Source organism: Populus euphratica, unplaced genomic scaffold (genome assembly GCF_000495115.2).
Source record: "Populus euphratica unplaced genomic scaffold, PopEup_1.0 scaffold1546.1, whole genome shotgun sequence".
In the NCBI taxonomy this organism is placed as follows: Eukaryota; Viridiplantae; Streptophyta; class Magnoliopsida; order Malpighiales; family Salicaceae; genus Populus; species Populus euphratica.
The window spans coordinates 19,926-33,248 of record NW_011501394.1 but is presented as its reverse complement, the minus strand read 5'-3'; the positions used below and the strand labels follow the sequence as shown (position 1 = coordinate 33,248).

Here is a 13,323-nt window from a genome sequence, read left to right as displayed (position 1 = left end):
TTTTTTTAAAAAATTAATATATATATATATATATATATTAAAATTAATAATTATATTATAACACTGAAAAAGTTAAAATTCAAGTATCTTAAATGAATTGGTATAATCGTAAATGTATATAATTTTAACCTAAAGATAAAAAATATTCACATCAAAAAGACATATAACACTTTGAGATACTTAATTATTTTATTGAATTTCTTCATCAAGAGATGTGACCTTCATCTGATTATTGTTTAATCATATTCAATTTCATAATTATAAGATCTAATGTCCATATATAGTTTGGAATTCTTTCATTATAATAATTGTTACGTCATTTAATAAATAAAAATTAGTGAAAAAATTAATATCTCAAGCATCACATTTATTTATTGACACAACAAGGTCAAGGTGTCGTGTTTTACGTGAAAGGTACGTTTCTTCGACATATTACATCAGGCACCCAAAAAAAAAAAAAAGTAGTAGGAGAACCTATCAGCTAACTAGGCGTTTCACTTGTTACGATGCGGCGACCACCAATTGCAGGATCGGTAGGCTGACAGCCCTAAGCAACGCCCGAACGTTGTTCTTCGAACCCTTGCTTTTCTGCAGTGACTGAAAAATCATAACTTGCTTCAACTGCATCTTCCATGCACAAAAATATGGATTCCTTCCCGATCTTATCTACGAATTTTGATTTCATCATTTTCTCCAAAACCTCTAGCCTGGGGTTTACAATTTTCATCTGCCATAAACAATTAAGGGATATATTTATTTAGTTCTCCAGCACAAAAAACAAAAAAATAAATAATAAAAAAAGAAATATAAATAAATAAAGAAAGGATATCTTATCATAATTTTACAAGCAAGTATTAAAAATAATTTTAAAGCAAGTTTAAAAAAAAAAAATATTTCAATATTTTATAGGAAAAAAAAAATATAATAAGATCATATAAAACTCTATTAAAACAATCATGTTGAATATTTTGTTTAGAGTGTATTTCAATAAAAATCTAAAAAAAATAAAAAAAATGAAGATTATAGAAAGAAACCGTGCTTGTACTAGAAGATTGGTCCTAACTACTTTTCTTAACAATAGAAAAGCCTAACTCGCGTACGTCTACAAGGCTGGACTCATATAGTTATTTTTTTATTTAAATATTTAAAAATAAATTTTTATTTTAAATAAAATAGATCACATATCATATATTAATTTAAATTATAGCAAAAGGAATGACCGTTGGAAAGTTAAGTAAGAGATTTTTTGGACTAAGAACCCAATTTTAAGTTATTTTTATCTAAAAACATATAATAAACACACTAAAAATCTTAATAAACTAATTTTTAACCTTAAAATACATTTAAATCAGTCTAAAAAAATTAATCAAACAAATAAATTATTTCTTAATATCAAACTCCCTTTTTCAATGAAATAAAATTTAAAAAATACCTTAATGATACTTTTCTTATTAAGAGGAGCCCATTAATAAATATTAGTATTTTTAGTAGCTGAAATATAATCATCTAACTATTTTCTCTCTCATCTCAAATTTCAAAACATAAAATCATTGAAGCTCAGAATAAAACATGAAACCCCAAAAAACTAGGGATCAAAAAGTACTTCTTAGACTAAATTGTAGTTTTTCAACAGCACACAATACACCAAGGCCCGCATGAACAATACAAGAAAGAGCAACAAGCTTCCTCTTAATGTAATTTTACCTTAATGTGTTTGACTTCCAACATTCTGAGCACTTCAACTAAGGTTTCGATGCCTGTCGTGTCAATGGATGTAATTCCTGTTGCAGCAGTATTTATAATTTTAGATCAGCATTGACATGGAATCGTCAAATTTGGAATGTAGCACTAGCTAGGTTGAGGCTGCACGCAAATTAATTGACCTTACCCGTCAAATCTAGCAAAACATGCTTCACAGCTTTCCCATTACCCTCGTCATTTCGAATCCACCGGAGAATCCTGTTCACATATAATTAATTAGTTACTAATTAAAATGCTGCGCACGTGTGTGATAAACCGAAGATTATTTCTTCTTCTTCTTAAGAAAGCATGTCAAGTGTGATTACCTCTCTCTTATATAGTTGCCATTTGCATAATAAATAGGAGAACCAAGTTGTATAGCAAGAATTCCAGGGGGACCTGAGGCTTCAGCATACTGTTCGGTGTCGCGGTACAAGGTTGAGTCTGGCAATTTTCCAAGCTTACAAGCAGCAGGTCTGGCCACATACAGAAGTGCCCTCAACAAAGCAAGCGCAACCTTAAATCGAAGAATGGAAAGTTAGCTGTTTCCTGTGATATATAGAGATATACTGTTGGGTTGAAAATCCTTACTGATATCATGAGGCCTGTATCCATGGTTATGAACGCAACACCAAAAAAAGCAGCTAAGCAAATGCAGAAATCAAACTTGTCAACCTTGAACAAGTGATAAGCCTCCTCATAGTTGATGAGGCCTAACATCGCAGACATGATAATGGCAGATAGAGCAACGAGAGGGGTGTAGCTAAAGAGAGGAGCTAAGAATAGGAGAGTGAGCATCATGCCAATAGCCATTACTAAGTTCGACGCTGCTGTCTTACACCCAGAATTGTAATTCACTGCAGTTTTCGAGAATGGTCCTGCAAATTAAAGCACTAATCATATGAAAAATGCTCTACTAAGTTTTTCTTTTCTACTTTCATTTCTCAAACAAACCAAGAATTAAAGAACACGCATATGCATAGATACCAGTGGTCAAGTAGCATGAGAAGCAAGACCCAACAATGTTCATGAAACCAAAAGCTATCATCTCCTTGTTTCCATCAACTTGTTCATTATTCATTATGGCAAAACTTCTTCCAATTGCAATCCCTTCCTGCAATAAGTATCGTTTCAGTTCGCTCTCGATTAATAATAATATACGGTTTTCGTAAATGAGTAAAAGAAATTTAGCGAGCTTACAGCCAAAGCAATGATGCCAGTAATGATTCCAGCTTTCAAAGTGTAGGGCAGATACTTAGCGTCAAAATTCAAGTATTTGATGCTTATCGGATTTAACCCTTTATGCAGGCTCCCAACCTAATTAGTGATAGAACACAGATAAGAGGGAAGTCGTAAGCATGTACATATATTTGACAAAAACTAATTAGACATGGTTTTTGTAAGTTAGAACTAAGTCAATTTACAGTTTGGATGCTGTGTTTTCTGTCACGAGTAAAGTAGGCTAACAAGCAGCCAAGTACAACGACCACCATCGGAGCCATAGCTGAGACCCAAAATAGCTTGGGTTTTCTTTGCCTCTGAAAATTCACCATTTTAAAAATGTTATTAGAATTAGCACAGTAAGAATTAGAATACTCTCAGCCGCAATCTCATGCATAAGGTACCATAATGAGATAAAGTACATACGCCCCGAAAAGACAACAATCGATCGACTAATGTGCATAGGAGCGCCTACGCACAGCTCCTTCTGTATAGCTTCCTTTTCCTCTCCTTACATGTTCATGTTGGTTTCAATATGTCATGGGTCTAATTTTCTTAATATAATTTCATGTAGAAAATTAGTGTTTAATAACTATTTGGTTGAATTTTTATTTTTAGTATAATTTTTAGATATAAAACAACCAAAAAGAACTGTAACACATTAAAAATATTAATGTATTTAATTTATAGTGAATGTTTATATATATTTGCTTGTCCATCAATTGAAATTAAGTTTCTCTTTAGAGATTTTTGATGGTTCAATCTTGATGTTGATCCCAGAATTTGAACCCGAGAAATCAAGAAAGAAAGTAAACCTCTCTAATCCCATAATAATAATAATAATAAGAACAATACTTGGATTCATGGTTTCTTAACCTTATATGAAAAACAGGGATGTTGTGTGATTAAAAAAAATAAAAAAATCTCATTTTTATTTTAAATAAAACTCAAAATAAACAGTTTAGCTTTTGATTATTAAAAGCGAAAGAAAAAAGAGAACAAAGTAAGATGTTGACAAGTGTTCAACAACTACTTTTACATTCAAAGCAACCACTTTAATAATAATATGAAATAGCCGACCTCGCTATGAAATTTGTTAGTGCAGATACTGTTTTGAAATGTGATGGTAATTGTTTTTTAAAATATATTTTATTTAAAAATATATTAAAATAATATTTTTTATATTTTAAAAATTATTTTTAACATTAATATATTAAAATGTTCTAAAAAATAATAAAAAATATTAATTTAAAATAAAAAATAAAAAGAAATTTAAATTTTTTTAAAATGCTAAAACAAATAGAATTGATTTGTGCAAATATATTGTGAACGATAATACATGCATGGCATCATATGTTGATGTCATGTTAATGGAGAGTGCGCTCACCAGATAGCGGGTGAACAGCAGGAAAACAAGGAAGACCAAGCCGACAACCGCGGTTTCCCATTTCCACTAAAAAGGACAAAAAAAAAAAAAAACCATCAGCCTAAGTAAAGTTGGAATAGAATCTTTTCATGGATATTGATGAAGTGATAGTTATAACAAAATTGGATGATCCAATATATAGAAATATATCGCCCTTTTATGCCAAATGTTTTCCGCTCTTAGAACATCAAGAAAGCAGGAAAGAACGTTTTAATTTGTTAATCTTCTGCAGTGCAAACCTCATGCCTATTTTTGAAAACTGCATGCAAAACAGAAACCACATCTGTTTTGGTGGTGAAATGGTTCACTCCAAGCAAGCCCTTCAATTGCTGTAGGCAGATAATAATCGCTGTGCCTCCCATGAAACCAGTGATTGTGGAATGCGACAAGAAATCCACCAGAATCCCCAGTCTGCACGTATTCAACTCGGCTCAAATAAAGAATTATACAATATTTTGAGTGCATTATCTGTTTTAAACTCGCCTTAGAAATCCTAGAGCAGCCTGAAAAACTCCAGTGATGAAAGCGGCCGTGAAAACTAAGTGGAGGTACAATGTTGGGTCATCCTTGGATGATACTTTGGATCCAATTGTGTCTGCTATGAGCAATGAGCACGCAGCTACTGTCCCCACCGCCACATGCTTCGAACTCCCGAGAATCGCATAAACTAAAGCAGGTACGAAGCTCGAGTCTGCAACCAGAATCATGAAAGAAATCAATAAACCTCGTTTAAGAAAAAAAAATTACAACAGCAGACGGCCAAAAACAAAAACGTAAGAAAACAGTGAGATTACTTACATAGGCCAATGATTGGAGGAATTTCAGCGAGTTTGGCATAGCTGATTCCTTGAGGAATGGCAAGGCTGGTAATGGTGATACCAGCAAGAAGGTCGAATCTAAACATCTTAAGATTGTATTGAGGCAGCCATTCAAAGATTGGAACGAAATATTGAAGGGTTTTCTTGGCCTTGCCGAGAGGCTTCTCATTCTTGAATTGTCTAAATGGGTCGTCAGGGAAGAAGGTCTCTTTACATTTAGACTTCAATGTTGTCCTAAACTTTCTCGGGGAGTTGAAATTCACCTGGCTAGGATTCATGCTGGAATAGTGTGTGGGCAAAATATTATGGAGCAAGTAAATATATCGGCTGGTTACTCAATTTAGGTGGGCAGTGCTAATAAAAAGGTGAGCTTATCCTTTATATAGATAGATAGATAGATAGATAAAGATGCTAGTAATAAAAATAGAAGGGCTTTTCTGATATGTGCCTTAAGGGTAAAACGTTCGTTAAAGTCAAATATAATATTTTATTAAGATAAAGATAATGAGACTTTTTCAGATATCGTCGTTATCTATTAACAAAAAGTAAAACAAATTACCAAGTAAACGAGAGCAAATGTTCAATATTGTTGTCATGGTGCCTTTTTTGCCAGGTTTTTCTAAGCATTCAAGAACTGGTTCTAAATGTGGATATCCGACGTCTTCACCAAGATATATTACCCAATTTATATATTTTTTAAGTAGCTTTAATGGATTTCCAATTAATTAAATCTGATGTTATTAATTGATTTTTAAATTAATTGGTTTTACTCTCATAAAAATGGTGACATTACACACACATCAACATTATTATTTAATTTTGCTACATAAAAAGTGACAAACATATATAAATATTTTCACAAAAGGTCAAAAGTTTTGACGAATTACCGAATGTATATATTTTTACCACATCAACTATCAATGGAAAAAAAAAAAAAAAGAGCATAGTATATTTTAATTTAAAATAGTAAACAAAGATCTATTTAGCCATTCCGTAAAACTGTGAAGATGAATTAATAGACGAAGATATAAAAAATTTATATTTCAAAAAAAAAAACACTTCTTTTGAAAAACAGTCTATCTTTCGAATAGGAATTTTGATTGGTTAAAATCTTGAAATTTTAAAAGGGTTATCTATTTGATAATAAAGTGATCAGTAATGTTTCTAAAAAATATGACAAGTTTGGTGGGTTAAGCCACAAACCTGAATTTATTTATCATTTTAATATTAAAAAAATATTATATTGATATTTTTTAAAATCAAACTATTTTTTTTACTAATTATTCATGTTATTTTTAGACATCAAATCGATTGAGTACAATTCTTATACAATTAATTTTAAATTAGTGCTAGATAAAAATTAAGATAGGAGAATTAAAGGTTGATTCACTAATTCAAATTTAATAATAATATCAAATAATTCATTAGGTCTAGGACATTTTTTTTCTAGTTTCAAAAATTCTTAATCCAACTTGCAACATAACACGAGCCATAAAACTACTTATATCTAAAAATTATATTATAATCATGAAAATATTTTTAACACAAGCATAACTTATCTTATAAAAACGCAATCAAAAGTTTTGTTTTATTAAAGCTATTCATATTCATAATTTAAACTATTTTTTTATAATCTCAATATCATTTTATGTACACCCATCCACTCAAACTTATTTTTCAAACTATATTAAAACTTTATATCCAAAACATAAATATGAGAATGTACTAAAAAATTAAAAATATTTATATATAATATATCTTGTGTTCTTAATGCATAATCAATTTAAATTCTTAATTTACTTTAGATTTTTGAATGAGATACTATAAATATATATCAAATATTTTTTTATTAGAAAGAATTTAAGTTTTTTGATAATTTTAAAAGGATTTAATTTTAAAATAATATGGATGCAAAACAATACATAATTCAAATTATACTATTAGAAATTTTTAAACAAATTAAGAGATAAACTGAAATAGTATTAGAGATGTATAGATGCACTTTTTTGTTTTGTCTCTTACTTCTTAAAAGAAGAAGAAGAAGTAAAATACAACTTAAATTAAAGATTACAGCACAAGCTTTCAATTAAAAAATTAAAAATATTTAACAATACGCATTTGTAATTTGTTCAAGATTGTTCGTTAAAAAAAATTAAAGTTTTAATTTCTCTTTGGCAAATAATCATTCATGGTTTTTCCTATTTGAGTGTGATACTCTCTTTTTAATGTACTTGTGGAATAGGGACTTTTTGAATATTTTTTAACATTAAATTAAAATGTAAACTTTTTCAACATGTGTTTTTAAATAAAAATTATTAAATAAAAAAAATATTATGCATTTAATTAAAAAAATCAGCAATCATCTATGTCAATAGAAAAAAACTAGTGATAACTAAATACATATTTGAAAAAGTCAAGAGGCAAATGCAAATCAAAATATTTAATATCGGTTGTTTATCCGATTGTGTTTAATAACTTTGTTTATTGATATAAACTCTTTATTTAATCAAATAGTAGTAGAAATAAACACTCATATAAAATCGATTTGATAAAATTAGAAGAAAAAAATATCTTGTGAGGTTGAACTTATTAGAAATACTATCTAAAAATAAGTATTATTTTAATTTTATTAAATAAATCTCAATTATACAAACATTAAAAAAAATTATAGATGAATTATAATAATATTTTCAAAAAATATACAAAGTAACTAAAAGCAATTATTTAAAAAAAGGCTTAATACAAGAAAATAAGAAATAAGAGAAAATGTGTATTAATTTAAATATAAATTATAGAATCATTTAAAAATATACATACAAGAAAAGGCATGATTTTTCTAAAGAAAAAAACAAAAAAAAACAAAAAAAAAAGGTTAAACGCCACTAGATCTGATCCAATTAGAAAGGCCATATTCGTGGGCTCTTTTTTTTTTTTTTAAATTACAATAAGGGTGGATGACATGTTATCCGTCTTAATATATTGAATTTTTTAAAAAAAGATGCGTCATTTTTTTTTTCTTAAATTTTGGGCATTACAATAACTAGAAAAACATGGTTTAATTTTTTATGTAAAACTCATTTTTCATCTTTTTTTTTTTACCAAAAACATCTAGAAAAGAGACTAAAATTCTTGATAAATCCATAGATGTCTTAAAAAAAAAACCCACATAAAAACTCAAATTTAACCTGAAACAAAAAAATTTCCCTAGTTTAGATTCAATTTTTTAGATAATTTGAAGTTGAAAAAAAAATACCTCAATGGAACTCCTCTCATCAAACATCAGAACCCTTTAACTTGAAAATTAACAATTTTAGTAGCTCAAATTGATGTTAATGTTGATTTTCTCTCTAGTGTTGGAATCTGGTGATCTCTCTCTCTCCTCTCTTAAAACAGGAACTAGGACACAAAAAAAAAAAATTGTATAACAAAATATAATTGAAAAACTATTGAGGGACCAAATATGTATAATTTGTAAAATTTGAGGACTCAAGTGAACTTTTTATGATAATTTTGAAACCATTATCCATTTATAGAGTATTTTTTAATTTTGGTTATTTGTCTCTCAATTTTATCCTTACTTAATAAATTTGATTTAATTATTCTTTAATCTTAATGCAATCATAAAAAAAATTTGAGAATCAAAATTAAAAAAAAAAAATTTTTTTGAAAAGTAAGCTCTTAATAAAATGTGAGAAGGTGAATGTACATTTAGTATTTCGGCAACAATATTTTAGAGTATTGTATAAAATGGTCCGCCCCATTCATATCTCATTGAGAATTCATCTATTTTGCTACTATTTGTTGATGATTGATTAAGATTAATTGTTCAGTAGACACCCAGTTCAGCTGCAAATTAACTCATGGCATTCCTGCTATAACAAAAGCTCCTAAAGAGTAGTAAAGAGGGAAAGGATATGATAACCAAAATTATTGCTGTCACTTTTAGAGAAGAGAACTAGCAGCTGCATATCTTGATCGTCACCTTCATGTGTGTGTGTGTGTGGCTAGAAATTAGGCATGAATCTTTGGATGTTTGCTCAAACATCACTCCCCAGGTAAGTTCATACGGAGAATGTCTAAATCCAATGAAGAGACAGTAACCATTGGCAAGCATCCAAAGAACACTCCATCAGTGAAGAGACAATAACCATTGGCAAGCATCCGAAGAACACTCCATATATAAACTTATCTGGGGAGTGATGTTTGAGCAAACATCCAAAGATTCATACCTAATTTAATTTATATATATATATATATATATATATATATATATATATATAGCAATTAATCTTTAATTTAAAAGATACAGAGTATAATATAAAATTATCTCATGGAACTTTATTTACTAGTTTAAGTTTTTATTTTGTTTTTTTTATTGACATGGTATCTACGCAATCTAACCTATAGGGGATTCTTCTTTTACTGGTATTTGTTTGTATAAATTATTTTATTAAAAAACTTATCAACATGCTGTTTTATGATTAACCTATGAATCTAATTCATTTGATTGAAAAATATTTTCAATTTATAAAATATATTATAGATGATAATACTCACAATTTCATCTAATTATTTCAACTTTTATCACCACCTCTATCCCCTTTTTCTACAATACACCATCATCGTTTTACAACCATTTATATTTCTTAAATCATTACCTACCACACATTTTAAAACTTTTTCCGTATAAAAGCTCTTACAATAAAATATTTTACATGTAAAACTACCCCATGAAGAACAAACACTTCTTTTATAAAATGAAAATAGCAAGATATAGTGATCGCGTCTCCAAAATTCTAAGTCCAAATATTAAATATTTTACATGATTTGTCAATCATTTATTTTTTATTTAATAAAAACCATTTATTTTTTAATCTAATGGTTCATATAACATAAAAAGTTGAATAATTCATAAAATTTCATGTTTCTTAATTAACTTGCTTGCTTACGTACTTTCTTTCTAATTTTAACTCTCACTTGACTAATTTACATCGCATATATATGCTTAGTAAATGTTACCACCAAGATAATTTTGTTTTATGAAAATTGGGTTATGTTTCTGAATTTTTTCTGAGAAGAATATTTTTTGAATAGAATTTCATAATTATTTTCTTAAACTAATTTATTTACAAAAACTTTCTAATTTAAGCAGCATATTCAATAAAATAAAAAATAATAATAGCATGTATTCTTAGGAGTCTTAGGTGTCGTTTGCTTATTATATGTGAGTTTTAAAATCAAATGTAGGAATTAGATTGAGAATTAAAAAAATAAAAATAGAATGGCGTTTTCATTCCAATACTATGTTTAAAATAACAGAATCAAAATAAAATTTATAATTTCTAAAATTTCATTATTAACATGGAAAAATTAATGATTAAAAAATAATTTTATCAACAATGATATCATTAATTTTGGTGGAATAATAATAATTTTTGAAAATATAATTCATTATTATCACCGATGATATATAGTGATGATTATAAAAGTAGTTGATATATAATAAATAAAAATAATAAATTATTATTATTATTATTATTTTGAAGAAAAAAGAGTCTTATTCGTATTCCTTGGTTTTATTCGCAGCCTCATCTATGAAATGAAAGCGTGTATAATTTTTATTTACAAGCTTATCGATCATTCTCATAATTCTCGCTTGATTTTTTTCAACCAAAAACCTTCAAAATAGGAATAGAATTTTCATTCCTTCAAAAATCCATCGACAGATTGTATCTATGTACGTATACTAATTTAACCTTCGAACAAAAATCCTATCAGCTGTAAAAAGTCTTCATCGAAGTCGACAGATTTGTTCTTAAATAAATATCTGATGCTCGAAAACTATGTATTTTGACTTGAATACTTCCTTGTCGGAGAGCTTATCTGATTTACAGAGATGCATAGACATGTTCACATCTTCTGTGAGTTTGCATGTGTAAGAGCTTTCATGGACATCATCGATCGCCTTGATCGATCTCAAGATTTATTAATTTAGACCATGAATCAATTTTACTTCTGGAAATGAGGAATGCCAATCATTAGTTGAGAGGTAATTAAGAAGATCAGTTAAGACCAATAGATGAAGCATCCATCCAAAATATACGTAGCTGTGATATGTTATCGTCTAGATGAAGCCTCCCTCGGTTACCCAAATCAAAGAGGGCTGAGCAGCTGCTTCGATCGACAACTTGGAAATATTGTGAGGACTGCAATCAATCTCTACTGAGCAAGTTTGAAACGGAAGTCTTGGGGTAGTGTTTGTTGTGTCAATCTCTAGTCACCACGCTAACTTTACAGTACTTCATTTCAACAGCATCAATCATTGTTTCTTACATATGCCACAAAGGAAGGAAGGAAGAAACATAGATCTGGTGAAGGGGTTATCTTGGTCCTGTCTTAACCATTTATTGCAGCAGCAAACCTTTCCTTGATCGCTACCAAAATAATTGATTTTTGCTGTTCCCCCGGTGCTTGTCTTGGTGGTCCCTGTCGTTAACATTATTATTTTGTACTCAACTCCTTTTCTTTACACAATGACTCTAGGTTTCATATTAATGCATACTTCTTTTTATTATTATTTATCAAAAAAAATTGAATCATCTCTTATCACTTCTCATATTTCGACGAAAAACAATGATCGAAATTCAAAATCTTCAATCTCTCTTTTTTTTTTTACTTCAGATTTTATACGGGTATAAAATGAGATAAAAAAACAGACAAGAGATTTTAGAATATTCACACTGCCTATTGTTTAAGGATGTGTTTTGTTATAGAAAATCTCTTTTGTTTTTTTTTTTTTTCAATTTTCCCTTTCCAATGAAAAATTATAAAACATGTTTATTTGTTGAAAATAAAGATAAACTTCTAAAAAAAAAAAAGACATCAATATTACAACTACTTTTCAATTAATTGAATCTCGTTGACCTCATTATATTCATCAATTTTTATATGTTTATTGGTTTTCAATATATCATTTAACTCATTGATAATAAAAATATTCTCATTGACATAAAAAATTAAATTTTCTTCTAAGTTGGTAGATAATTAGTACTTAAAAATACATTTTTATCAAGGTTTTATATATCATTTTGCACTTAAAGTATTAATAACTCTGTAACTAAAGCATGTTTTATAATAACAAGTCTGATACCATAAAATACCTTTAATTTATGATAAATGTTCATCTTAAATGTATGTCTATCACATAAATAAAAGGATTGATTAATGAGTTGAAATATTGAAATTGAAAAGACAAAGAAAGGGCCAAATTTAGAAAAAAGATGCTGGTACAGTCCAAACTGGAATACTATTCGGTAATTAGGTCATATCTGAAGCTGTAAATCTTAGATTTAAATCTATTTTGTATGGATGGAAAGCTAAAATATAGGCTTAAAACTTTCATGAGAAAGTCAAACTCAATTTTGTTGTTTGGAAGTCCAAATCTTAGCAATAACGTAAAAGTCTGAATCTGTCTTGCAGCCTAGACACTGTTCAATGTTCAACTTATATCTCGAGTTCTAGAAGTCCAAATGACCTCAATGTTTTTTCCTAGAAAACTAAGACAATTTCCATTTTAATTTTAAGCCAGTTATTATTCAATTTTTATATTCTTTTCATGGCTTCGATTTAGAAAAATCCATACTTGCATTTAAGAGAATTTAAGGAGGTCTGCAACATTTATAATGATTCAAATTGTAGCATAAACACCATTAAATTAAAGCTTTTCCTTTGTCATTAAAGCTAAAACATGGCTATAAAATTTGAGACCTGGATTCATTCGTGCTTGAGATGAAATACAATAACAATTTTTAAAGAAGTTTTTCCCTTCTCACAAAACAAACTCTTTCAAAAGACAAATCACCACTTTCACTTAAAAACCAGGAGAAACATTTTACTAATGTCAGGATAGATATCGAGACTTCGTTAATACTTGTCCTCATCATGGTTTTGAAATATACAGATTGGTTTTATATTTTTATTATGGGTTAACACTTAGAGATAGACAAATAGTTGAATTGATGTGTAATGAAACTTTTGAAGATAAAGACCCTGATGAAGCAATGGAGTACTTAGACTTATTAGTTGAAAATGCTCAAAATTGGGACACTACGGGTACTT

At 28.6% G+C, this 13,323-nt stretch overlaps 1 protein-coding gene across 1 annotated transcript; it reads right to left on the bottom strand.

Annotated features, from left to right (window-relative positions):
* Positions 1–340: 340 nt before the first annotated feature.
* Positions 341–5,571, bottom strand: SULTR3;5 (sulfate transporter 3;5). The gene is made up of 12 exons (XM_011015616.1): positions 5,186–5,571; positions 4,871–5,078; positions 4,627–4,798; positions 4,349–4,414; positions 3,165–3,278; positions 2,941–3,057; positions 2,728–2,854; positions 2,332–2,618; positions 2,067–2,257; positions 1,889–1,959; positions 1,705–1,781; positions 341–727 (listed from the first exon to the last, which is right to left on the bottom strand). The coding sequence occupies exons 1-12, from the start codon at positions 5,481–5,483 to the stop codon at positions 548–550; spliced, it is 1,908 nt and encodes a 635-aa protein (XP_011013918.1). The 5' UTR covers positions 5,484–5,571; the 3' UTR covers positions 341–547.
* Positions 5,572–13,323: the final 7,752 nt, after the last annotated feature.